The sequence below is a fragment of the Primulina tabacum genome, chromosome 5 (assembly GCF_025594145.1).
Source record: "Primulina tabacum isolate GXHZ01 chromosome 5, ASM2559414v2, whole genome shotgun sequence".
Classification (NCBI taxonomy): domain Eukaryota; kingdom Viridiplantae; phylum Streptophyta; class Magnoliopsida; order Lamiales; family Gesneriaceae; genus Primulina; species Primulina tabacum.
In genome coordinates, this window is record NC_134554.1 from 34634554 (window position 1) to 34659883 (window position 25330).

The 25330-nt window shown below is 31.3% G+C and overlaps 3 protein-coding genes across 3 annotated transcripts; 2 read left to right on the forward strand and 1 right to left on the reverse strand.

Annotated features, from left to right (window-relative positions):
• Positions 1-1627: 1627 nt before the first annotated feature.
• On the forward strand, positions 1628-7193 carry LOC142547450 (branched-chain-amino-acid aminotransferase 2, chloroplastic). The gene is made up of 10 exons (XM_075655756.1): positions 1628-1879; positions 2615-2679; positions 3458-3635; positions 4124-4300; positions 4381-4512; positions 4617-4715; positions 5079-5195; positions 5532-5627; positions 6596-6708; positions 6966-7193. Exons 1-10 carry the CDS (start codon positions 1811-1813, stop codon positions 7078-7080), a joined length of 1161 nt encoding a protein of 386 aa, XP_075511871.1. The 5' UTR covers positions 1628-1810; the 3' UTR covers positions 7081-7193.
• Positions 7194-7281: 88 nt separating this feature from the next.
• On the reverse strand, positions 7282-10333 carry LOC142547451 (putative pectin methylesterase CGR3). Its single transcript, XM_075655757.1, has 6 exons — positions 10020-10333; positions 9814-9853; positions 9586-9675; positions 8760-9134; positions 8109-8164; positions 7282-7775 (listed from the first exon to the last, which is right to left on the reverse strand). The coding sequence occupies exons 1-6, from the start codon at positions 10149-10151 to the stop codon at positions 7623-7625; spliced, it is 846 nt and encodes a 281-aa protein (XP_075511872.1). The 5' UTR covers positions 10152-10333; the 3' UTR covers positions 7282-7622.
• A 7963-nt stretch (positions 10334-18296) lies between these two features.
• On the forward strand, positions 18297-23958 carry LOC142547452 (uncharacterized). The gene is made up of 7 exons (XM_075655758.1): positions 18297-18647; positions 20130-20171; positions 20334-20456; positions 21346-21581; positions 22429-22465; positions 23314-23371; positions 23464-23958. Exons 1-7 carry the CDS (start codon positions 18507-18509, stop codon positions 23544-23546), a joined length of 720 nt encoding a protein of 239 aa, XP_075511873.1. The 5' UTR covers positions 18297-18506; the 3' UTR covers positions 23547-23958.
• Positions 23959-25330: the final 1372 nt, after the last annotated feature.

The window sequence follows — 25330 nt, forward strand, 5'->3', positions numbered from 1 at the left end:
TCATCCACTATATCATGCAGTGCTATGAAAAGATCATCTCGTATGAACTCATCAGAGTCAAAATTAAATATCATGTCATTTGTTGTTTCCAACTAAATATTCGAAGGCTTCCGCTCAACATCTGCCATGAGACACTAGACTTTCTCATCATCACTTTCACATGAGGAAATCTCTGAACTAGATTGATATGAGTCTGCCCATTTGCACTTGCTTTCCTCAGCAACTAGTTCTTTTATATCCTTCTTTTTCTTGTAGGATCTTCTGTCATCTTTACACTCTTTTTGAAAGACTTCTTATAATCTTTCATTGGCTTGTTGCAATATGCAATAAAATGACCTTACTTTTCACAATTAATGCAAACTTTATTTTCATCATATCGGTCTTTTTTTACGATAAAAATTGAATTTAGACTGATTTTTCTTCATAAATTTGCCAACAAATAAGGACATAGCATCATTGCTTATTTGGTCAGTAGATTTTCTACTTGAAGTTTCTTCGTTAACGGTTGGGATTGGGGTTGTGGCAGTTAGAGCTTTTTTTTGTGAAGTTGATAGTTTTCCTTCTTCCAGATTCTCAGCTCAAACTCATAAGCTTTAAGATCAACGAAAAAGTTGTGCAGGTCAATTTTTTTGAGATCTTTGGACTCGCTTATAGCCACAGTCATTACATCTTATTCTCTGGGCAATGCTGCCAGAACTTTAAATATTTGGCAGTTAGAGTATTCTTTACCAAGAGATAATAGTTTGATAACAATACTACTAAACCATTTATCAAACTTATTAAGAGTCTCAACGGGCTTCATTTTCGCATTATCGAATTTCTGGATTGCAACGGTTAGCTTGTTCTCTTTAGTCTGATCGTTGCTCTTGTAGAGCTGGGTCAGATTTTATACTTTGAATTTACTTAGATATGACCGTATGCAGTAAGTTTGGAGTTACACGTTTTGATTACGTGTAATGAATATAGAACTTTAATCCGGTCAGATTGACATGTGATCTCTAGTGACATGTGATCTCTTGTAGCTCGAGTTAATACTACGGTTTGAATTCCTTGCGTAAATGACTTGAACTCTTGATATAGTCTGAACGACTTTTAAATAACTTGAATTTACAATTAAAGATCTGTTGGATCCTACAACACTTCGATGTTGTTTATTATCAATCACCAAAACTTAAGGTACAAGATATATTATAACAAAAACTATAAAAACATAAATCAAGTATTCACTATTATAAGAATGATCGTTTATCGTTTCACCAAAAATTATAGTCGGTGATAATGATGTAACTCAAATCTTTTAAACTTTATAGCAGCTCAAGCACTACGTTTCAATTCTTCTGACCAGAGTGGAGAATTTTGCACCCAACAACTGTAAAAAAAAATATCATAAAAAGAAAAAAACTTGACAATTTAGTCCGTTAAATACAGTTAGATTTGTAAGCTTTGGCGAAAATTCAATACTCTGATTTAAAATTTTTTGCTTTTTTTGCTCTCCTTAATTTGGCCTTATCAAACAAGTGGTGCCACGTCAATTGGACATGATAATTTATTTCCTCAATATAATATCGTTTTTCCCCATATAAATCACGCAGATTGCCTCGGCCGAATTCATTCATCAGACTTCTCCTCTACCATCTCATATAATACATACACACTCAGCCTCTCTAGTTACCCAAATTTTGAATATTCAACAAAATTTTCATGGTTTATATGGTTTATATATAAATCTGTGATTCTTGCTCCTTCTTGTTTTCTTTTATATTTAGAAAACTAAATTTGGGCCAGAAAAATAATATTATTTGTGGGACAAATGATGCTGAGGATTGCGTGTTTCCAGAGGTTTCCTCGGTTGCATGTTGCAGAAATTTATGGAACAAAGGTATGTTTTCTTTTTTAAAAAAAATTTATGGTAAATTTGTGTGAAATCAAGACAAAAAAAAATGTCATTCTACCTTATTAATTTCTCCTCAAACTCACCCAGAAATTGTTCTCTTGCATGTGTTTGGAGAAAATGAAAAAGGTTATTTATTTAGTCGGTCGAATACTTTTGCCACTTGAAATATAATTTTTTTGTTTCTTTTTTTAAAAGGAAAACAATTAATTGTTGTGGAAAAAGGTTAAAGATTATTTTAAAAAAAAAAATATGTATCTTGTGAGACGATTTCACAAATTTTTATATGTGAGATGGATCAATTCTACCGATATTCACAAATACTTTTAGCATAAAAAATAATATTTTTTCATGGATGACCCAAATTAGAGATCTGGCTCACAAAATACGATATATGAGATCGTTTTACACAAGTTTTTTCCAAAAAAAATTAATGATCATAAAACAAATTTCTGATGTTGATAAAAAAATTAAAAAAAAATTAGTTTGAGAAAGGAATTCCACTGATGAATTTTTTGAGAATACAAAATGTCACGTCAATTGATAAAAGGAAGAGATTTCAGATTCATGGAGTCTAATAATCGGATTTCAGATTCATGGGATAATTTAAATATTGGATTTAAAAAAGTCTATCATCTTATCATTCGAATCTTATTAATGAAATCGAAATCTAAAATTAAATAATAAAATTATTTAATAACATGAATATTTATCCCAGTGTAGATTGGAGCTGGCTATTTCACAACGCAGGCTGGATCCATTGCATCACAATTATGTGAACCATGCAGGTTGAATTTCTATTTATTTATTTATTTTTTTATTTATATATATGTGAATTTTTTAAAATAATTGGAAATAATTATTTTTAAAACGTGTAGAATGGATACATTTGGTATTTTTCGAGGAGGAAATTGATCCTTTATATACGTGGCAAAATATATGAAGTTTCTTGACAACTCCACGTACGTGTGGTGGTGTACATATGTCTATTGTTGTAAGAATAATTAATTTTTCCGTCTTTTTAATATAATAATAACTTAAAGTTTAAAGATATAAAACGTCATTATTCTGAGTAGTTTTTCTATATTTATTTATTTTAAATATATTTTTAATCTCGAGAAGTTTGTTAAAATATGAATATTTATCTGGGAGTAGGTCTCTTATGAGATGGCCCAAATAAGATATTCGTCTCACAAAATATGATCCGTGAGACCGTCTCACACAAGTTTTTGTCTTTATCTGGTGAAAATTTAAATCTATTTATATTTATATATCAACCATGTGATGACCATACAAATCCAAATAATAAAAATAAGTATGATTGCATGGAATAAGTTAATTGATTAAATTTTATTTTTAGTTTTTCCTCAAATACCAATCACATTTATTTATAATAAGTATAGGAATGATATTTGATGACACTTGGGGGATTTTTTGAATGCATGATTGATTGTATGGTTATTTCCATTTGTTACATTGAAATTGATGAGTTGGAAAAAGGAAATAATTGGAAATTTGCTACCGGAGCCACTACTTTTAAATTTTATACTTTTGGTACCGGTGCAGCCCAAATCACGACGAAATTGTCGATATCGACTGGGAGAGTCTAGGGTTCGGATTAATGCAGACGGACTACATGTACAAGATGAAGTGCGGGAAAGATGAGCAATTCAAGCAAGGCGAGCTGAGCCGCTATGGGAACATCGAATTGAGCCCATCCGCCGGAGTCTTGAACTATGGCCAGGTCCCCATTTTTATGAAAAACGTCCGCTAAGACCCACGGGATAAGGATTCACATGACTATGAGATTAATGTCTTTATTTAATTTCTTAAGTTTCTAAAATATAAATGATATTCAGCATGAATCATCATTCATCACAAGATGTTCCTATGAGCTTGCAACTCAAATTTGAATGTCGGTCGATTTTGAACTTGATCATCACGAACGAGATGCCTCATTTTGTATTTCATCAGTTCAAAAACAAGCATTAGTCGAATTTCGAATGAGTCACCAACTCGTTTCCTTAATATTTTGAACTTAATAATTATCATTAGCCCCATCTTTGAACGAGACAGCAAATTATCTGTTGCTCTAGTCTATTAATCATCCGATAATTTATTAAGATATCGAATCTAAAAGCCAATGTTCATACCCAACTGAATCTTTAGAGACATGCTAGCTAGCTTATAAAGGATTAGAAGTAGCTATTTAGTTGTGAAAATTTGCAACAGGGGCTGTTCGAAGGAACAAAAGCCTACAGAAGAGAAGATGGAGGAATCTTTCTGTTCCGTCCAGAGGAGAATGCGATCCGCATGCAGATTGGCGCAGAAAGAATGTGCATGCCTTCCCCTTCGATCCACCAATTCGTTGATGCCGTTAAACAAACTGCTCTTTCCAACAGGCGATGGGTGATTACTCTCGTTTCTTCTGCTTTTGCTTGCCATGGAGCTTTCTTCAACTTCCATTTTGTTTTCTTGAATTGGAGCAGATTCCTCCGGCGGGAAAAGGGTCCTTGTACATTAGGCCTCTGCTCATTGGAAGTGGACCTGTGCTTGGTTTGGCACCATCTTCTGAGTACACTTTTCTTGTGTATGCTTCCCCTGTTGGGAACTATTTTAAGGTTGCTTTAAGTTATTTATTTTATTTTTTTACTTTGTGTCATTGAAAAATGTTTATGAAATGCATTGATTTATTGTATTTTCTTGTTTTTGGTTGGTGTTGCAGGAAGGTACGGCACCCCTGAAATTGTATGTTGAAGATGAGTTCCATCGAGCAATGCATGGTGGAGCTGGAGGCGTTAAAACCATTACCAATTATGCTCCGGTAAAATTGTATTTTCTTCCATGTAATAGAGGTCTCCCATTGAGTTGCACTCCAAATTTAAAGAAAAAGGACAAATTTGGTCTGCAATTGTTCTACAATTTTACCCGTATCATCAGATGGTTGTTTCTCAGATTCTTTTTTAGTTATGTATCACTTATGAAAGAAAATAGAACATAAAGTAATGAAAAGAGGTAGTGTGCTTGGAGGTTAAATATTGTGCTCTTCGAGTTCGACGTTTCTCTGAAATCGTTTTATACTTAACAATACAGCCTTCCATTCTTCCCAATACATTGAATTGAGGAATTTTCTGCATTTTTTCTGAGTTATCCATGCATATGACCATGATGTCTTCGGAGCTTGTAGGTTTTGAGAGCTATTCGTAGAGCAAGAGACAGAGGTTTCTCCGATGTCTTATACCTCAATTCAGTGAATAAGAGAAACATTGAAGAGGTCTCTTCCTGTAACGTGTTCATGGTGAAGGTAATTAATCTCATACCAATATAACTTAGGTTGTTAAGTGAATAAACCTTTTCATGTTGTCACCGCAAATTACCATGGTTCTGTTATTTTCACATGAACTGACGCTATTATACCAGTCTCATTATAGTCGAATAATTGTGATCACTCGAAATGTTTACCTTCCGCTTAATAGTTTCAACAATATAGCTTTGCCATAACATTTCTGTTTATGTAGTATAATAAGCTTCTGCTGTTTGCAGTTCATTCCTTTTCAGAAGAAGTACAAAAAACATGTAAAGAATGAAGCACATATAATGTATTTACATTTACATGATGAGATTCTAATCACTTGCGCAGGACAATATTCTTTCCACCCCAGCAACCAATGGAACTATTCTTGAAGGTGTGACACGCAAAAGTATCATGGATATTGCATTTGATCTCGGTTACCAGGTAATATTGGCTTAAACCAGTTCAGTCTCCAAGAAACCAGTTCAGTCTCCAAGAAATCGGAAAGTTCAAAATGCAATAGTCTGAGTTCTTACCTCCTATTTCTGAGCACATATGCAAATCTTAAAAACAACTAAGAAATAAGCTGGGTCGATAAGGTGTTGACGTGTGTTGTGAAAAATCTTTTGATTTTGGATATAACATTCAGACAAGTAATGAGACTGAAACTTCTGAAAAAATACAAACAATCAATATAGAGGCTTGAAGGTGATGTGATTTAATTGCGCCATATATTTTCCTAGAACAAAACAATCACCCATAACTCTTCCGTTGAACCCTAATTCTCTAATGGTAAACTACACATAGTTTGTGGATGAACCCTTAGGACCGTGGGCACGATATAGATTGCCTAAATCTAGACCTTTAAGCAGATTGTTTGGTCATGTTAACTAGTCATTTTACACAGTTTGGAGAAGGTTGCCAGTGTTTGTGGTAAGTGTTTCTATTGAGACTTCAATTCATTCATATAACAAAATTGAAGCTTAATCGTTGATTTGTGGACAAATATCTCTTCAGTTGATCATTCCGTTGGATCTGAAGAGATCCTTTTGCTTGAACAGTTCCTTGTTCCCGAAGCTCTGGTTTAGATTTCTTTATTACTCTATGACAACTTAAAGTAATCCAGAATCGATATCTTTGTTATTTCAGTGTTTGCTCTTGTTTTCTGGAACAAAAGCCCAAGTTTTGACTAATAAAATTAACATATTTTTCATCATCGAATTTAACATTTTGGATCTGACAAATAACTTGTGATATTTAAAAAATTGCATTGGAGTATCACCAACAGTTCCTTGGAAAAATCCATATACCGGTATCACGTGCATGTCATGATAGAAGGGAATTTGCCTTTCCATCTGCATGTTTTGAATATACTACACCTTGTGTTAAATACATTTTATGTGTTGGGCCAGGTTGAGGAGCGTCCCATTCCAATTGAAGAGTTGCTCGACGCCGATGAAGTATTCTGCACAGGGACGGCAGTTGGTGTTGCTCCGGTAGGAAGTATCGCTTACAAGGGTAACATGTAAGGATTCATAGACCTCAAACAACTGTTAGAATTCAACTTAAACTAGTAATATTAATTAAGCCACTGCAATCTGTTGAATGCTAATTTCACATGAACATTAGATTTGAACTGCACTTGATTCATTCAGTACATTCAAGATTAGTTCAGTACAGGATCCTCACAGATCAGTATCATGTTTGCTAACTTGTGAACAGTCCACATAACAGCAAATGTGGTATATCTTGTTAAAGCGATACGCAATTGTTTTTTCTTAGAAGGGAATACAAGGTGAATGATCAACTCGCGTGCCAGAAACTGTATTCAAGACTTGTTGGGATCCAGAAAGGAATTGTTGAAGATAAAAGAGGATGGGTGGTTGAAATTGATTGAGTTCTGTTTTCATTTAAAAAAGAAATTTGGTTTACTATTTTTGGCCCTTTCTTGAACTGTAAACTTGTGAATGTTGGTCTGGAATTGAATGATTTTTAGAGTTTGCAAAACAACCATTATGAGTAATATTAATCATCATAGAATTGATTCAGTAATAAAATCCATCAAATTTCTCAATTTCTACAACAAAAGAAATGAAATTTTCTGTATGATTCTCATGTAAACTTCTACCAAAAACATGTATGATCCCCAACAAATTAAAACTAGTGAGAACAACAATATCCAAACTGGAGAATTAAATTGAACTCCATCTAACAAAATCAGGGGGTGCGATATTATTTTGCAATAATCCTATGTTTGGATCAAATAATATGAATACGGGCACAAAGTGAAAGGCAGTATTTCTGAGATCTTTCCTTCTTTTCCTTGAAACAGCTTTTAGCTTCAAATTCTTCTTATCGAATCATATCATTAACTGGATACTAGTTATCCTTCGAGGTCCAAGAATCACTGGAAGATTTTCGACTAGATTGCTTCGAATGTCAACTGTACGAGTTAAGATGGAAAATTTGACAGCTAGGAGTATAAGATCTCTTTGCGGCAGCTTGCTCGAACTTCTTGACGATAGCTGCATTCTCCTCTAAGCTTGTTTGAACAAAATATCGCATCCACCAAGTCAAGCTCCTCAATTTAGCCTACATGGAAGAGAAGGCCCCCGATTTTATTCAATGTTTGTATCGGAAACTTGTGAATATCTTCTATGAATATTGTCCAAGTTCATTAGTTTCAAAAGAGTAGATAAGCTCTTGCCTAAATTACCAGAAATGAGGGGTGCTTTAAATTTATCATAGATTTTCTCTTCTTCTATAATACACCAGACCACACCACAAAAATAAAATGTTATTAACCTTGTTTTCCTCTATGCTAACACATCAACTATTCTGATTGCAAATTTAATCTAGTGATAGGACCTCTTGCAAGAAAATGATCAGGAAAGAGGTAAATACGGTGCAAGATAGTAGACTTACTGATCGTCCATTTTTGGCTTTATCAGCAACTTTCACTTTGCGGTGATGAGGATATCCTATAAATTTATAATAAAAGAAATATTAATATAGATGTAAAGGATGCATATGAAGTAAAATTCTTGAAAAGATTTAGCATGAAAGTACAGGTTGTGAGCATTCTATGATAGAGAATAGAAGTGAGTTAAACAGAAGACTAGGAGGCATGGAAGCTTGGTAAGATTTGCAATATCTCAATGATATTGATTTTTTATAGCCTCAAACTCCTTTTTACTCTTGAACATACGCAGGATGGAACTGTAGAGGAAAGAAATCTGTTAAATCAGCATTACCTCAGCCTCTTCTTTATGTGAAATCATCACTAAATAAATAAGATACCTTTATACTTAAACTGGATTCATAGATTCTAAATCTCGAGTCCTTATTATCACCAATTAATATTCCAATGTGCATATCTTTCTCTAAATTCATGTCTACAAGGAGCAACTGCAATGATTTTGCCCCATAAATTAATGGATTTTACGTCATCGCTTTCTGGTAAGGTTTGTTCGAGAAAAGAAGCTCTAAAAACACAAGGGAATAAAACCAGAGTCTAGTAAAGAGGCAGCACAATTTCTCTTACCTCTAGTAAAGAGGCAGCACAATTTCTCTTACCTGTGAAAATGACAAGGCCATCTCCTGCTACTCTTGCTAATTCAGGAAGAGTCCTGTTGAGATACCTTGGAGACAAGTAATCCAATGCATCCGAGACAATAACCAGAGAAAATGATTTTGTCCTGTAGGGAAGAGGGAACATGATGTCAGCCACACGGACAAAGCCTTTGTGCACCAAACTCTTGCAAGTACGGTCAGCATCCTCTATATCATAAGGTTCCACACCCCAAGCTTCAGTATCTTTTTCTCTTAACAATCTTGAAACCACAGAACAACTGTCAGGGCCAACATGCAACACCCTGTGCATGCTGTCTCCATATGCTGTTTTCAAAATCGGAATTGTTTGTTGAACTTCTGAAGTACATGAGAAATCACCTGCATAAGAAACATAATCAATCAACCTTCGATGATACGCTATATTCCAACAAACACCTTTTATTCTATCCGTACGTGCCATTTACAAAAGCACTTGGCCAACAGATAACAATGTTCGCAGGCCAACTTTGCTAGAGCAGCAGGGTGGCAGGCATGTTATATTTCATATTTAACTCAAGCGCAATATGATTGACCAATGATATTTAACCAAATAGTTGAGAATCAAGATTAGTAATGAAGGCACTAGGAAAAAAAAAAAATTTAAAATTTAGCTCAGTTGATACTCTTGCCAATTCAAACTGACTGTAACGTTTCAAAGGAAGACAAAATGCTAAGCATGTCTGAATCAAAATCATGCTGCACAAAGGAAGATAGAGTCTTGGTTCCGAGATAACGAAACTAATCAAGGAGAGCATAGGGAAAGCCGTAGCAAACCAACAACTATAATTACCTTCTACCCGAGTGGGGATTTTACTGGCTCCAGCAGAAGTACCTATCAGGAAAACCATTAAGCATCGGCTAAATATATCGTTACATGGCCCTGCATGAATTTAATACATAATATGAAAGAACAAAAACAGAAAATTCATTAATGAACCAAATCCATCACTCGATCCATAAAATCAACAACTCATATAAAAATCATCCAAAAATGAAAGGAAAATAATAATCATCGAACCTTGACCGCGATAGAAATAACGTAATAGAAGGAATCCTCCCTGAAATTCGCAGATTAAAATCCACAATCAGAATCTATACAGTCTCACCCAAGATTTGCAGATTCTACTCAGAATTCGCATATTCTAATCAATAACATATTATAAATATCAAAACATACAAAAAGAAAACAAATCATTAGCAACAGAGGAAACAACATTATGATACCAGAATAAGAGCTAGCGGTAAACATGGGTGAGAACGAGATCTTGAGCGAAGGGAAGACGCAAATGGAGGTGCCACACTTTCAGATACGCGTCGAGACGGATTTACTGGCCTTCTCGCCATTGCCATGGCCATTTTTCACGAAAATTCAGCTGATTTACGGCTTATTTTCAATTGAAACGAAAAAAAAAACAGAATGATATGATTGTTTAATCTTGACGTATTCAGAAACGGAATCGATTCAAAATAAGAAACGAGAAGCGATTGATTTTGAGAAATAATCGAGAGGAAATGTGAGGAGAAAGAGTGGGTTTTGGTAATGCATGCCCAAATTGCATGGTGAGATTTTGGATTTTATGTCATAATATTTTATTTTGTAACATTTTATAAAACTGTTTTAATTTTTTAATTAAAATATCTTGTTAATATATTTGGATAAAAATAAATCTTTAGAATATTCGAATAAAATAAGTAACAAACCTAAATTATTGATATTATACATTTTTTATAGCAGATATTTTAACATATTTGTAAATTCAATAAATAAACTCTAACTAAAAAATATTTTTACAAAATTGTATCAAAATTTTCTAAAAATTCGAAAATGTTGTATTTAATGTATTATTTTATAAACCTATTCATTTTAGTTACATACATCACTCATAACTATTTCATTGTTTAAAATATTAAATAACTATTTTTTAAGTGAATACTTATAAATAAACTAGATGAAATATTTTACTTAGTTTTCTAAATTAGGATATCACTCCAAAAAAATTGTTGTAACATTGTCGACTTTTTGAGAAGTCGACGTCTATGACGGTTCACTCAAAATTACTTTCAAGTGCATTTCAATATTCAATTATGTAGCATGTACATTAATCCAACGACAACTCTTTTATTAGTTGTCTCTTCAGCTACGTCGACTATCAACGAGAATACAAATGTAAAGTTATAAACCCAGGATATATTCATCTTAATAGACTTGTCTGTCATGTGTTATTATCTCATGAGTTTATAAATAACTTTTTATTATTTTTAATACTCGATGTGATATATTTGTAATATTGTCGTATAAATTTTTTATTGATATCATCTAAGGCTTGGAATCAAAGTAAATCTGATACGTGGCGTTGTTTTACTATTTAATGTTAAAGAATCTAATATATTTATGTCAGATAGAGATAAATATAAATTAGGATAAACATCAAAATATACTGGACCATGTGCCAGACTAAATTGAATTATTCTCATAATGGATTTTTTCCAATTCAAATTTATATCATCTCTTAAAGCTGTTATGATGCTTTCTGGTAAACCTTCTAAAGTTAAAGGTCTAAAAGCAATTTGAATTAAACCTATATGAATAAATCTATAATTTTTCGTATAAGGTAAAATATCTTTATTGTGTAATAATCTAATAACCATTTCTTCAGTGTGAAGAGGTATAGATGATTCTATAATTTTAACTATTTATTTGAAACCAATTCTTTCATAAGTTCCTAATTTATAAATCATTTTAGATTTTATCTTAGGAATAGTCCATTTATTCAATAAATCTAAATTTTCTGGTAAATCATATTCTTCAATTAAACTGTTTTGAACAGTTTCTTTCATATCAAAAATATTCATTGAATAAAAGTGCTAAATTATTAACCAGACTATTTTAATGGCTCTGATATCATCTGAAACTTGGAATCAAAGTGAATATGATACGTGGCGTTGTTTTACCAAATTTTTCCTTAGTGACTTTCACACACATTGAGGTTATTGGTTTCTAGCCTATATATCAATTTCAATTCATACTGAGCTAAGAAAATGAAGAATTTAAATTCCATAATAATAATGAATATAAGATTCTTATTTGGAACTTTTACAAAACATAAAAGAATTTATTAAAGATATACCAAAGAAATTAAACAACAAAAGATTTTACCGAGGTCTAGAAACATAAATTCATAAAAATCATTCATAAACGCCTTAAACGTCATTTCTCGGCTAAGCAGGCTGAAGAGCTACAACATAAATTTATTATTTTCTGGCTAAATTCGAACCTTGTGTTTACCATTTCTTGGTTCATCTTTTACCTTATGTTCTAAACAACCAACCCTTATATTACATTAAATTCTAAAATTTAAATAGATCTTTTATTATCTCAATTTAATTCCAAGTTACAAATAAATATAGATCATATCATAGTAAGGTAATAATTTAGCGCAAATGTTTTAGCCTGTCATTCAGGCTAATTTATTAAATATAAATTTAAAATAAAAACAAAAAATAAAAACAATAATATAAACTTACAAAGTTGTTTTCCATAACCAGAAATTTCTTTATTGAATTCTTCAAATATATTACAAAGAGAGTAGAGAGTAGAAAGGGAGGTGAGCAAACTCAACCGTGCCCTCAAAGAAAAATAAAACCTATTTATAGAAGGAATAGCCGGACATGAACCCCGGATTCCAAAACTAAAAATAAACAATGTTTGTTTTATAAAAACAAATAGTACAAATAATACAAATAGTACATACAATTATTTTTTATTCTTTAAAGAATTTTTTAATTCTTCAAAGGCATTATTAATTGAAATATCTTCTGGCATACTAACTTCTGGGTCCTGAGCATCTTGATCATCATGTGCTCTCATCAAATTTATGAATTGATTTTCACTGGAATTTGAAGCCATTGATTTGTCTGATTTTGAATCTGGACATCCAATATTTTTATAAAAATCTTTTTTCATTTCTTGGTTGTATAAACCAATTATTTTTTTTTGAATATATATCCGCATATTTTTAAGTAAGAATTTTGAAAGGACTTAATGAATCTTGTCCTTTTTCTTTCTCTTGCTGTTTTTCATAATCCTGTTTGTAGGATTTGATTTTTTCCTTCATATGAAGAAGAGTTTCATGTCCATATATTTTCCCTGTTTCAGAGTCTTCTCGTAGCCTTTTATCCCAGAATTTTGTCATATTGACTCTCCAAAGACAAGGAATACCAATATCATTAAAACATGATTCAGGTTTCCATTTCCAAATCCATGGAATGCCGAATTCTGTGAAAAATAAACAGAGAGTTTTCCCTGTAATCCAATTTTAGGAAAATTGAGCAGTAACACTGGGAACAAATGTCAGCCATTCATTCATTGGTTTATTAAACTCTTCAGGTAGTATCTTGGAGGATGGACCAAATGATTTCCACCAAAGGAAAAACCAATTAGGAATTGAATGATGAAAAATATTTTCACAAATTTTTAGAAACCATGAATGCTTTTTTTTTCCATTTTCATATATTAAAGTTTTATGAAAACTTTTAATATAATCCCAATAATTAAATTTGAAATTCATTTGATGAATTGAAGAATAAAATTTTTTTTCCACTAACGGGGATATTCCCCATTCTTCAATATATATGATTTTCTTAATAATAAACTTTGAGAAGTTATAACTTCCTTTTTGCTGAGTATTACTAAAAAAATGAGTAATTTCGACATTTTAAAGATAACAGAAGATTTTCATAAAATACTCTTTGTTTATAAGATCCATTTACATATGATCTATTGGATAAATATCTTCCATAATAGTCTATGATTCCCATTGGACATCTTTTTCTTCTATAAGAAGTATAAGATCCTTATGTGGATTTTCAATGTATAATACTGAATCATTTCCTTCTTCTTTAATAATATTGACATATGATGTCGTGGATTCAGAATTATTTTCTGCATAGATTTTAAAAATTCTTGAAATTCTTTATATAAAGAACTATCAGTATCCATATTATTACTAGATGAAGAACTAGCAATATTTTGGGCTATTAGCCTTTGTGAACCATGTTATGCTATAATAAGAGGAGTTTTACTCCTTCCACCTCTTCCTCTATAAGAGGAATCACCACGACCTCGAGTACTCATACCTGTAAACGTGATAAATATTCTCGAGTTAAAAAATCAGGTAGATTATTATCTTCACATTTTTTATAAATAATATCAAAATCAAAAAGAGCTAAATGAGCATGTCATCTTGCAAACATTTGCTTAGAAACATCATGTTTAAAATCTTTGTTAAACATAAATTTTGCAAGTTTGCAATCAGTTTTAATAATAAACTTTTGATTATATAAATCATTTTGAAATTTTAAAAAACATCTTACAATAGCTAAAATTTCTTTTGTGTAGAGTAGTTTTTCTGAGCATTATTCCATTTCCCAGAATAAAATCGAATAAGATATTCTTGTTATGTTTTGGGTTCTTTTTGTTTTAGAATCCCTCCAAAACCTATATCAGAAGCATCTGTTTCAACAATTTTATCCCATTGGGGATTTGCTAACATAAGAGAAGGAAGATTTTTAACTTTTTTTTAATATTTTTAACAGCTTCTGTATGTTTTTCAGACCAAGGTAAATGATTTTTTTTAATCTATCATATAAGATAGCAGAATCCTTAGTAAGATTTTTAATAAAGGAGAAATATAATTTAAACTACCTAAAAATCTTTGTAACTAAGTTTTATCAGTTATGATTTCAGGAAATTTTGAACCAAATTCAATGCTTCTTTGTATATGAACTATTTTCTCTTTTTCAATCATATGACCAAGAAATCTAATATTGGTTTGAAATAAAATCATTTTAGATTTTGATTTAACAGGACCATTCTGAATAATAATATTTTTAAACATATCTAAATGTTTAAAATATGTTTCAATATCATTTGAAAATACTAAAATATCATCTATATAAACAATTATAAAATTGCTATAAGGATAAAAAATATCATTCATAATTTGTTGAAATTCTGAAGGGATATTTTTTTAAGCCAAATGGCATAACAGTCCATTCATAATGTCATATTGAAACATTAAAAGCAGTTTTATATTTATCAGATTCTTTTATTTGAATCTGCCAAAATCCTGATTTTAAATCAAAATTTGAAAATATAATACCATTTACCAGTCTATCTAATAAATCTTTTTTATTAGGAATAGGATGCCTAATCTATTTTAAAACCTTATTAAGAGGTTTGTAATTTATAACTAATCTAGGAAATACCTCTTTCCTGTTCAGAATGTTTATTAACATAAAAAGCAGTACATAACAAATGAGATTGAGAAGATGTTATTAAACCTTTTTTCTAATAAAGAATGAATTTCATTCTTACATAATTCTAAATATTTAGAATTCATTTGACAAGGACGAGCCTTGGTAGGAATATTATTTTCATCAAAATTTTTTCATATGGAAGAGAAATAATATGCTTCTTACGATTCCAAAAAGCATTTGGAAGATCATTACATATTTCTAATGAAAATTTATTATAAATAATTTTAATTTTTTCCTATAATTTAGGATTTTTTAATTTATCATCTATAGTTAATATTTTAACTTCTTCTTTTAAAGAATTAATTTGAAAAGTTTTTCTTTATATCTTTTCTTGTAATTCATTAAGAATTCTATGAACATGTTTAGTTATGAACTTAAAGGAAATATGGTTACCTTGAAAGTTCCTAAAATACATGTTTCATCAACATAGGTTAAAGGATAAATTTGATGGATAAAAGGAAGTCCAAGTTTAAGTTGGCTATAAATAATTTTGCTAATAAAAAACTGGTTTGAATGCAATTTTTATCTTTGCAAATATATGCTTTTGATAATTTATTTATAATGGTTCTCCTCCTGCATGAGAAAGAGAATGAGTTGTTTTATAAAAATATTTTGTAGGAATTAATCCTTCCTGTATTACATTTAAATCTGGACCACTATCAATCATAGCTATAAAATTTTTCTTATAAAAATTTTCAATTAATAGAGTAATATTGATATACCATTTTTGAGATATAATCATGCTTAAAACAGATAAATGTTTTTTATTTGGATCAGGAAAGGAGATATCTTGAAGATTATCAAAACTTTCAGAATTATAAACTGAATTGTTATTGTTAGTTTCAAGAACTGAAATACGATAAATTAAACTATTATTATTTTGCTGTAAAAATTTTACTTGTTCTTTAAGATTATCTATTTCTTTGACTAAATCTTGGATAGTAACTGGATTTTGTTTGTTATATTTTTGTTGTAGAAGATTTTTTTACTTCTTTCATGGAATAAGCTTGTTCTTGTTTAACAAGAATATTATTATTACTAGTTGAAGCAGTATTATCCATTTGATCAATAATTGTAGATTTCAATATTGGATCCTTAATCATTTTAAGGAATTCTAAAATATTATTATTCGTTAAAACATTTATATTTAAATCTTGAAATTGAGACATGAGTTTATAAAAATCATCATTTTTATCATTTTTATCATCTATATGATTTATACAAGATTTTTCTTGTATATAGTTATCACATTCTTCTAAATCTGAAATATCTGATTCATTATTTAGAATATCTTCTGAATTATAAGATTCTGACGAACTCTCAGTTTCAGAATTATGATTTGAATCCATTATTATTTTAGATAATGTTTCTTTTAAATTTTCATCTATATCTAAATTATTAATTTTGTTTTTAGCCCAACATTGGTTTGCATAATGTCCTGGCTTTTTACATTTTTTACAAATAATTAATTTATTTTTTTTATATTTTTTGATTTCCGTAAATCACGATTTTCTTTTCTTTTATTCTTTTTCTCTTTTTGTCTTTCAGACAAATGTTTTTTCTTTCTATAAAGTTTTTCTTCTGTATCTAATATTTTCTTCTTACATTTATTAGGTAGATTCATACCAAATTGATTACAAAATTTTCCTAATTGTTTTTTATCAAGTAAATTTTGTCTTTTAATTTGATTATTTAATTTTAATTCATTACATAGAGCTAAACCCTCTTGAATACAAGTACTTATTAATTTTTCATAAGTATAATTTTCTTATGGAATATAAACATCATCTTTTCTTAAAACTTTTCTAATTCTTTCAGCAAATAGAAAAGGTAATTCATCAATAAATTTAGCTTTCCATAAACTATTATTACAATCTGGTATCTCATATATTCGAGATAAAAAGGTATCTTTGTACCATCTAAAATCAGCAAGAGTTTTACATTTTTAATTAATTAATAAAGTACGAATTTGTTCACCATTATCAATGAATCTACCAGTAAAATGTTCAATCATTGTCATTATTAATTAATATACTACAATTTCTGATTGAATATTATTCTCAATTTTTATTGAATTTAGAATATCATCTTTATGAGATTGATTTAAATAATTATCCCACCAACATTTAAGTTGGCCAGTAAATCCTACTATTATCATTCTAGCAATATTTTTATCATTATTACCTGAAGTTTTACACACAGTACTATACATAAGCATTCTGTGAGCAATAGTATAAATATGTTTATCACTAAAACCATCAATATTCCATTCATAAATATTTTTCCCATTATAACTATTAGCAAAAATATATTCTTGTTCTTCAATAAGAACATCCATGGGAGTATGTCTATCATAATAATATTTATTTTGGGTAGGTTTATCTGTCTATTTAATTTTATTAATTTCTTCATCAGAGGAATTATTGGTTTTTTCAAATTCTTCATTAAGAGTATTTAAATTAAGATTTTTAATTTTTCTTCTAATAATTTTTCTATATCAGAAACAGAAGATTTAAATTTGAAATCTTTTATATCTGGAGGGGATTGTATAGAAGAAGTAACAATAGAAATAATATTATTTTCTTCTTTTGTTTGTATATGTAAAACTCGTTTAATTTGATTAATGGCTAAAATTATTTTATCAATTCGTTCCTTTAGAGAAACTATTTCTTCTCCTATTATCGTAAGATATAAATCTGTATAATTCTGTTTTTCAATTATCTGATTAATATGTTTAACAGTTATTTGTAACATATCATTGTCAAATAATTTTGAAAAAACAGTAAATTTTTTTTCCTATAATAAAATATTGTTGAGGAGGATAAACAAATTTTTGAATCTGTCCAGAAGAAAATTTATAATTTATTTCAAGAACTGAAATATAATCTATAATAAATTTTAAAAAACCAAGGAACAAAATGTATTAATTTATTATGATTTTCACAATATTTAAAATTTCTGTAACAATATAATCAAATTCTTCTTCAGAGAACCTTTTAAAATACCAATCTCTGAAAGATTTCCATTTGGGTAAATAAAATTTGGCATTGCTTTTTGCTCTAGTAACACATCCTCCAGTAAAATCAATTTTTAATTTATTATTCATTAAATACTAAAATTTATATATGAAACATTATTTTTTAAATTTTATAAGTGGTATTAATTAAAATAAAAGCAGTCCAATTGCTGGCCAATCGGTCAAAACCAATCCGAATGGAATCAGCTGGTGACGACCAAAACCTGATTTCCCAAATTCAAGCCCGTGGTTTTGAACTCCGAAGAAATTCAATTTGAAGTTCCGTTCTATTAAAAAAAATGGAAGTGAAATATTAATAATCGATCGATCAAATTTCCCTAATTTGATTGTTCCAGGAATAGGACTCAATTTGAAGGATGAGCAACGAGGAAGCCGATGAAGGGAGGAGTGATAATCCATGCCCCAATCGAAGTGGAGGTCATAGAGAAAAAGAGGACATGAAGCTATGGGGGATTCTGATTTTTGGGTTAATAGGAGCTACTGCCACCACCTTCGCCGTAAGTTTATCGCGTTTCATTAGGTTCGTGTCAGTTTCTGCGTTATAGCTGCGAATGGTAGAATTTTCTTTCGGGTTGTCCATTTATTTTCTTTTGCTGAGAAGTTGAAGCGGAATTTCTGAGTGTCGTAAATCTCAGGTTTAATGATTTCTTTGATTATACGAGTAATTGTCATTTCATTGGTGAAGCTTTGTGAAATTTCCTTTTTTAAAGGGGGAAGGTTTAGAATGTGGTTAAAAAAATGTGTGTTTTCAGTAATAATAGGGTGTGAGGCTTACTTGGGTTTCTATCTTGGCCAGAGTCATGGAACTCATTAACTTAAACTCCATTCTTAAGACCGAAAAATATGAGCTTTAGGAAAAGGAAAAGTCTTGAAACCTTTAATCTGGCTTTCATGAAGATGTAAGCCTAAGCAATGCAATGCCTCCATGCGTTTGTGCTCCTTGCACTTCTGATGACTATGGATTAGAAGGCGAGTGAAAGGACGTGGGGTATGAGCATTTGTGTTCCTTTTAGCCACTTAATCTTTTGACGGGAAATTTTCTAGAAGATAAACAAAAGAAGCAACTTAATTCTACTGACATTCTGATCTTGAAAGTTTATTTATTTTTTGTGACTGTACACCTCTGAAATTATGATGGACGAAGCCATTCTCTTAGAATATGTTTTTCAATTTATCATATACTGTGCTCACTTGGTGTTCTGCATGGAGAGAATGCTCTCATTGATAGTTATCAGCACAAAAGATACCTTTCTTCTCTACCCAGTACTAGGATTGTTCATGTGTGCTTCTCACTTTGGAGCATACCCCATTTCTTCCATATGTTTGTTATGTTTTTCTGTCATTTTAACCCATTTTCCGACATCAGCCATCTGAGACATGGTTTTACTGATCTTTTTTCTCCTGTTCACTGAGACTTTTCTGGATCACATGTAATATAAGTGCATCTCTTTGGTCAGCATGATGGTGTATTTGTGCAAGAGGATGTTACAGGGAGATGGAGAAAGTGCCATGTCTACTTGTGAAAATTTTATAATTCTTAACAATTTAGATTTATGTGGGGGGAAAAGGGGAAAAGTCCTTTGAAAAGTGAAAACCAAGAATGCAACAAGCGACTTAAATGTTTCCAAACCGATTATATATACATATTTTATTTCCTTAAAACCATCGAACAAAAGAGAGAGGTCAAGAAAAACCAATCACTATAAGACTAAAGCAGCAATTTAAAATATGTTTGAAAGATTCTAGCACAGGACGACCATTAGTGATGAGAGAAGCAATGCAGCATGGAAATTCATGAAAAAGAAAAAAAAATTTCCAACATTTTTTGTATAAATAACTGTAAAATTATCTAGGTAAATATTCTACGCTTGTTTTGAAAGGTGTATGTGGTGGCGAATGGTTGCCATTGTTATTTGTATGATACTTCCATAAAGTGTGCTGTTTTGGAATTTTGTTGTAATTTGTCATCGATGACACAGGTAACCCAATTGCGAAGAACCGCTGATTGGGTATACACTCAGGTAATCATTTGCTTCATCAGTTCATCGCTCACATTTTATATTTACGAATATTTTTGGCAGTATACGATCATCTGCAAGGTAGATCCATTAAGTTATAACGTTTGCATCCAAACTTGCTTTATTTCCATTTGCTAACCTTGAATGTCATTGAACTGCAAAAAGTTGAGCAGATCTCAATCGTCATGGAGAGATAGTCGCTCTTTTCGAACTTCTTTTCAGGAGGAGGCATGGAAAAGATATAATCGTCGTATGCGAGAAGAATATGAAGAAGAACTTGAAAGAGTGGTAAGGACGTAAGGTGTTTTTTCCTGGCTGCTTTTGTTTTTTCTAAGAAAACTATTAAATTGTACATCTTCTGTCTCTTTGTTTTCTGCAGTTATTAATCCAAAGTTTAGTATACTAGAGCATTTCCATTCCACAAGATATTATGCAGCTACTTATTCATGTTGTAGATATTAAAAATAAGTAGCTGAGAAACTTGTGCAGCTGAAGCTGCAAGATATCGTCATCTTTAATCAGCTATTTGGTCATATTTTAAATATTAAAAATAAGTAGCAGAGAAACTAGTGCTGCTGAAGCTGCAAGTTGTTATCAGCTTCAGGACTGCTCCTTATGTGTTTCTCTTCTTTTCTTTGGAGAATTATTTCTCTCTTGAATTCTTTAATTTGTATTATGGTGTATGCTTTTCTTTTTTCAAAATATTCACAGATTGACATAAAGTTCTCTTCTGATTTATAAGAATCTTTAGCCAAAAAATCAAGCTTGATGCTAGTCTGTATTGTACACCAGGGCTTTCCAAAATTATATTGAAATGATGTTAAAGTTTCAGGCTTCAAAAAGATTGGCTGGGAGGTGGATCATATTTTTTTTATAAGTCTGCACTTGTACTTTTCTTATCAATTTAGACTTGGCACTCAGACCTCAAATTCTATTGTACAGTTGTTTATTCTTGTTTTATTTCTTTTTTTAGAAAATAAAAAAGAGGAGCATAATTTGTTCTCTTATCGAACAATTAAGCTAGTTCTTCCAGATGTCAAAGAAGTAAACTAATATGTTGCTCAAAGGAAAAAGTTTCTGAAATTTTAGTGTGCTCCAGCGTGTACATTTCTGCTGCAAATTTATGTAATTTAAATTTGTCTATTATCTTGTTTATCGATTTTTATGCTTCTTTTAGGAGAGAATTCGGCGCATGCAGAGTGTATTTAACAGAGAGAGAAATAAATTCAAGAAGAGTTACCAGAATTGGCAAGAAAATAGCCAAGGTGCATATCATCAGAACTCTCAGAGAAATGACTGGTACTGGAATACGGATACGTCGTTCAGAGATTATGGTAGTAATTTTAGGGAGACGCCTCGGGCCACGGAAAGAGCTCCATTATCACATCATTACTCTATACTTGGCCTTGACAGGTAATCTTTTTGAGATATCAGAAAACAGCTTTTTCAAATCAACTTCATGTAGAACGCCTATATTTTCACTTTCATTGAAGCAGGCTATAGTATTTTTATCAAATCCTGTGCGTGTAAGTATTATTCATATCTTTACTTGGTATTGTAGTGAATGTGTGTTTATACTGTTGGATAAAATTTAGTGCCTATCAATTCAGTGATTTCTTTCCAAATTACTTTGCTTTACCTGTATTCTTGCATGGATGGTACTGCTGATATAATTTTCGAAACCAGGCATCCTTAGTTTTAACCTTGACAAATGGATGTCGTAATTAACATAGTTGAGCCTTTTTTCCTGGTCAAAGAAGCCATGTTATTTACTTGTATTACTATCAGAAGAGAGGTTTTCTGGTATCAATATTTTAGGACAAGCTGTAGTTTTTGGGTGATTTTGTGCTATTTGATCCTGTGTACTAAAAGGTTATTGAATCTTAAACAAGGTTACCTGACAAGGCGCTATTGGATCACTTATAAGTTATAACATATGTTATGGTCTCGCTTACTCTATAGTCTTGTCAACTGATAATGTCAGTAGAAGAGGAATATGCATTGGTGTCAGGCAGTCTCCTTTTTCTTGAAAAAATAGGGAATTTTTCATGGATGGCCTCTATATGTTGTGTACATATTCTTCAACAATGATGTCATCATTATAAAAAATTGTAAGTATTTTGGGTAACCTGAACCAAATACTTTCATTCTATATGAAATTATATTACTGTGCTTTGGTAGCCCGGACCAAGTACTTTCATACTATATGAATAATCACAGTCGCTTGTGAAGAGTGATTGTTTTCCTACTTCCTGTGCAGGCGTAGGACAACACCCTACACAGATGAAGAAATAAAGGTATTTTCAATTCAATTTTGTTCTTGTCCATGTATGGTGAAAAAAATGAAAAGACATCTCTCACGCAACATGCGACTTTTTTAAAAAACAAAGAGAAAAGGCCTGAAAGCATAGATGTGAACAGTAATCTGTTTTGAGTTGTTTATTCTGGAGAGGGTAAACATAATGAAGGGATGGCATGAACGAAAGAAGTTGGAGAAGATAAAGTCTGTTTTTGCCATTTCTTGAGTCCAATAATTATTTATTTATGGTACTGAACTCTCATATTTTCCTGGAGTGGGTCTCATGTGAGACCGTCTCACGGATCTTAATCTGTGAGACAGGTCAGTTCTACCCATATTCACAATAAAAGCAATACTCTTAGCATAAAAAATAATACTTTTTCATGGATGACCTAAATAAGAGATCCGTCTCACAAATACGACCCGTGAGACCGTCTCACACAAGTTTTTGTCATTTTCCTGATATCTTCAGTAAACTTTGAAGGTGTATTATATGTGTTCCTTTTGCTACTCTTTTAGTTTTTGCCACAATTATATGACCCAAGAATAAAGTAGATAAAGATCCAAATGGTTCTACGAATTGTTTTGTTGTGATATTCTACCAAAGAAACATTGCCTAAAATCCCAAATTTCTTTTGTTGTGCTGAAACAATATCGTAGACGCTACTCCATCTATCAGTTTATGATATAATATAGTGCCTGTAATCCACTTGGATATTGAACTGTAACCATATTGCGGGTGTGGGACAATTGTGTTGTGAATGATGGGACCTCTTTAGTTCTTCATGTTTTTGTATTTGCTTGTCTAATTGTGATAATCTTTCGTGTCTCCTACATTGTTGACAGTCAGCATTCAGAGTTAAGGCAAAGGAATTTCACCCTGATCAGAATCAGGACAAAAAAGGTGTTGAATTCACTACCGACTGCATATTTATTTTGAACTTTCTCTCATCTGATTGATTAGTTGCTCTACCTGCTCCACTGTGTCTCATCCAGAGTTTGCTGAAGCTAAATTCAAGGAAGTTATGGTTTCATACGAGGCTATCAAGATAGAAAGAAAGAATAATAGGCAACAATAAGAAGCTTGAAGGAAGTTGCTACTCTCTGTTCCCAGGGTGTCGTGAAACTGTTGGTTTGATCATCTCAACATACATGTGAGGGTGCAAAATTTCATTTCTCTAGAGTTTATGGCTATATGCGACGCAAAACTGTCTCATCTTTTCTGGGTTGGTGGCATTGTTGACGGTCAAGAATGAAGATCCAGTTTTCGAGGTTGAGTTTTGCTAGGACAACTAAAGGTTGTGATGCTTGTAGTCAAGCATGCAACCAACCATGTATTAAAGAATATACACACAAACATGACTGGAATAGTTGGAATATTACTATTTAGCATAGAATGAACGATTTCTACCAGTAACTAATTCCTGGGTGTTCTTACTCTGAAATAATTATTGATCCAAGTTGCTAGAAGAGTTGATTGTACACACCAACCCTTACAAGTCTGTTTGTGTCACCTCAATATTTCAACGAATCCGTTTTCCTGAAAAGAAATATTTGAAGAAATAACAAATTTTTAGACCTTGTGTTTTGATCCATTTTGTGCTATTACTTGCTTATTCATGCATTAAAATGTACATATTTTGTATGGAAAAACTTCTTTAAAATATGACAATTTGTTCATTCCTACCGTCCATTCTTCCTTTGGTGCATTATTATTGTATTAATTATCATGGATGGCATCTCTTCACGGTGGAACTGTGATGCAGGACCAACTATCTTTATCATTCCAATTACAGTGCACGTGACTATTTTAATTTTTATGAACACCTACTAGTCCAAGTGCTTCGGTCATGGTCTAAATCTGACCATCTGTAACATTTTTGTTCTTTCGTTACAACTCGAATTATATATACTCGAACTTGAAGTTTAGAACTATGTCGTAACATTTTATATGGAGATTTTATTGATTGTGATTTTAGTTCTCAAGTATAGAATCGAGAAGAAAGTGAAAATTTTGGTTGTCTCTTTCTTGATTAAGGGAAAGCTTTCCAAAACTTTGGTCTCTCTTTTTAAGAGGTGGTCCTTGGTTGTATTATACACTCTTTATTTTTGTTTCATTTTATTTTTTTATTAGGGACAAACCAATAAGGACACAAAGCCCCAACAACCAAGGAGTTTGGCTACAATTTTGAGTGGTTGAATATGATTGATGATCACACACTAGACACAAGTTTTTAAGATCAATGCAATACAAACACAAATACATACATAAGTTTTTAGGGAATTTAATTAAAACTTGGACATGAACAATTCAGTTCAAGTAGAAACCTCTCCCCTTTGCTCTGTCTTGTGCTCGATTATTAATATATTTTCCTAACACGAGCTATTATGTAAAATAAAACATTACTATCGTTGTGAATTTAAAAAAAAATACTTACCAATACAATGATGTCAAATTTTAGTCTTGGATTCTCAATACATAACGTGAACTTCCACTAGCATACGAAAAACTCAAATGCTCTAACAGTAAACCCTAGATCTAGTCTCGATTAGAAATTCGAGTTAAATACGTTGATACACAAAAAATATGACAAGAGCACGAGATTTTTTGAATTATAATTTTAGCTTGTTGGTTGGCCCATTATAATTTATACATGGTTCTTACATAAAATTCAGAACCATGCAAAAGTAGATATGATTAGTGTGTATTGTTTTCATTATTAAAGACATGTAACATGTGCATTGACGAGTAATTAAACCTTGTAGGGTTGATTAAGCACTATTGCAACAGAAAATTAAACTCTATTCTAATTGGATACCGATCGATAATTTTAATGTCTTGTTGATCTCTAGAGAGGTGGTG

Bases quoted from the DNA above. Each gene is read 5' to 3' on its own strand.
- LOC142547450 (XM_075655756.1), top strand. From the start codon at position 1,811: ATGATGCTGAGGATTGCGTGTTTCCAGAGGTTTCCTCGGTTGCATGTT. The intron at 1,880-2,614 runs GTATGTTTTCTT...ATCCCAGTGTAG, and splicing joins CAGAAATTTATGGAACAAAG to ATTGGAGCTGGCTATTTCAC. The intron at 2,680-3,457 runs GTTGAATTTCTA...GTACCGGTGCAG, and splicing joins CAATTATGTGAACCATGCAG to CCCAAATCACGACGAAATTG.
- LOC142547451 (XM_075655757.1), bottom strand. From the start codon at position 10,151: ATGGCCATGGCAATGGCGAGAAGGCCAGTAAATCCGTCTCGACGCGTA. The intron at 9,676-9,813 runs GTTCGATGATTA...AAATTCATGCAG, and splicing joins TTATTTCTATCGCGGTCAAG to GGCCATGTAACGATATATTT. The intron at 7,776-8,108 runs GTAAGTCTACTA...TCTTCCATGTAG, and splicing joins AAGCCAAAAATGGACGATCA to GCTAAATTGAGGAGCTTGAC.
- LOC142547452 (XM_075655758.1), top strand. From the start codon at position 18,507: ATGAGCAACGAGGAAGCCGATGAAGGGAGGAGTGATAATCCATGCCCC. The intron at 20,172-20,333 runs GTAATCATTTGC...AACTGCAAAAAG, and splicing joins CTGATTGGGTATACACTCAG to TTGAGCAGATCTCAATCGTC. The intron at 23,372-23,463 runs GTGTTGAATTCA...TGTCTCATCCAG, and splicing joins TCAGAATCAGGACAAAAAAG to AGTTTGCTGAAGCTAAATTC.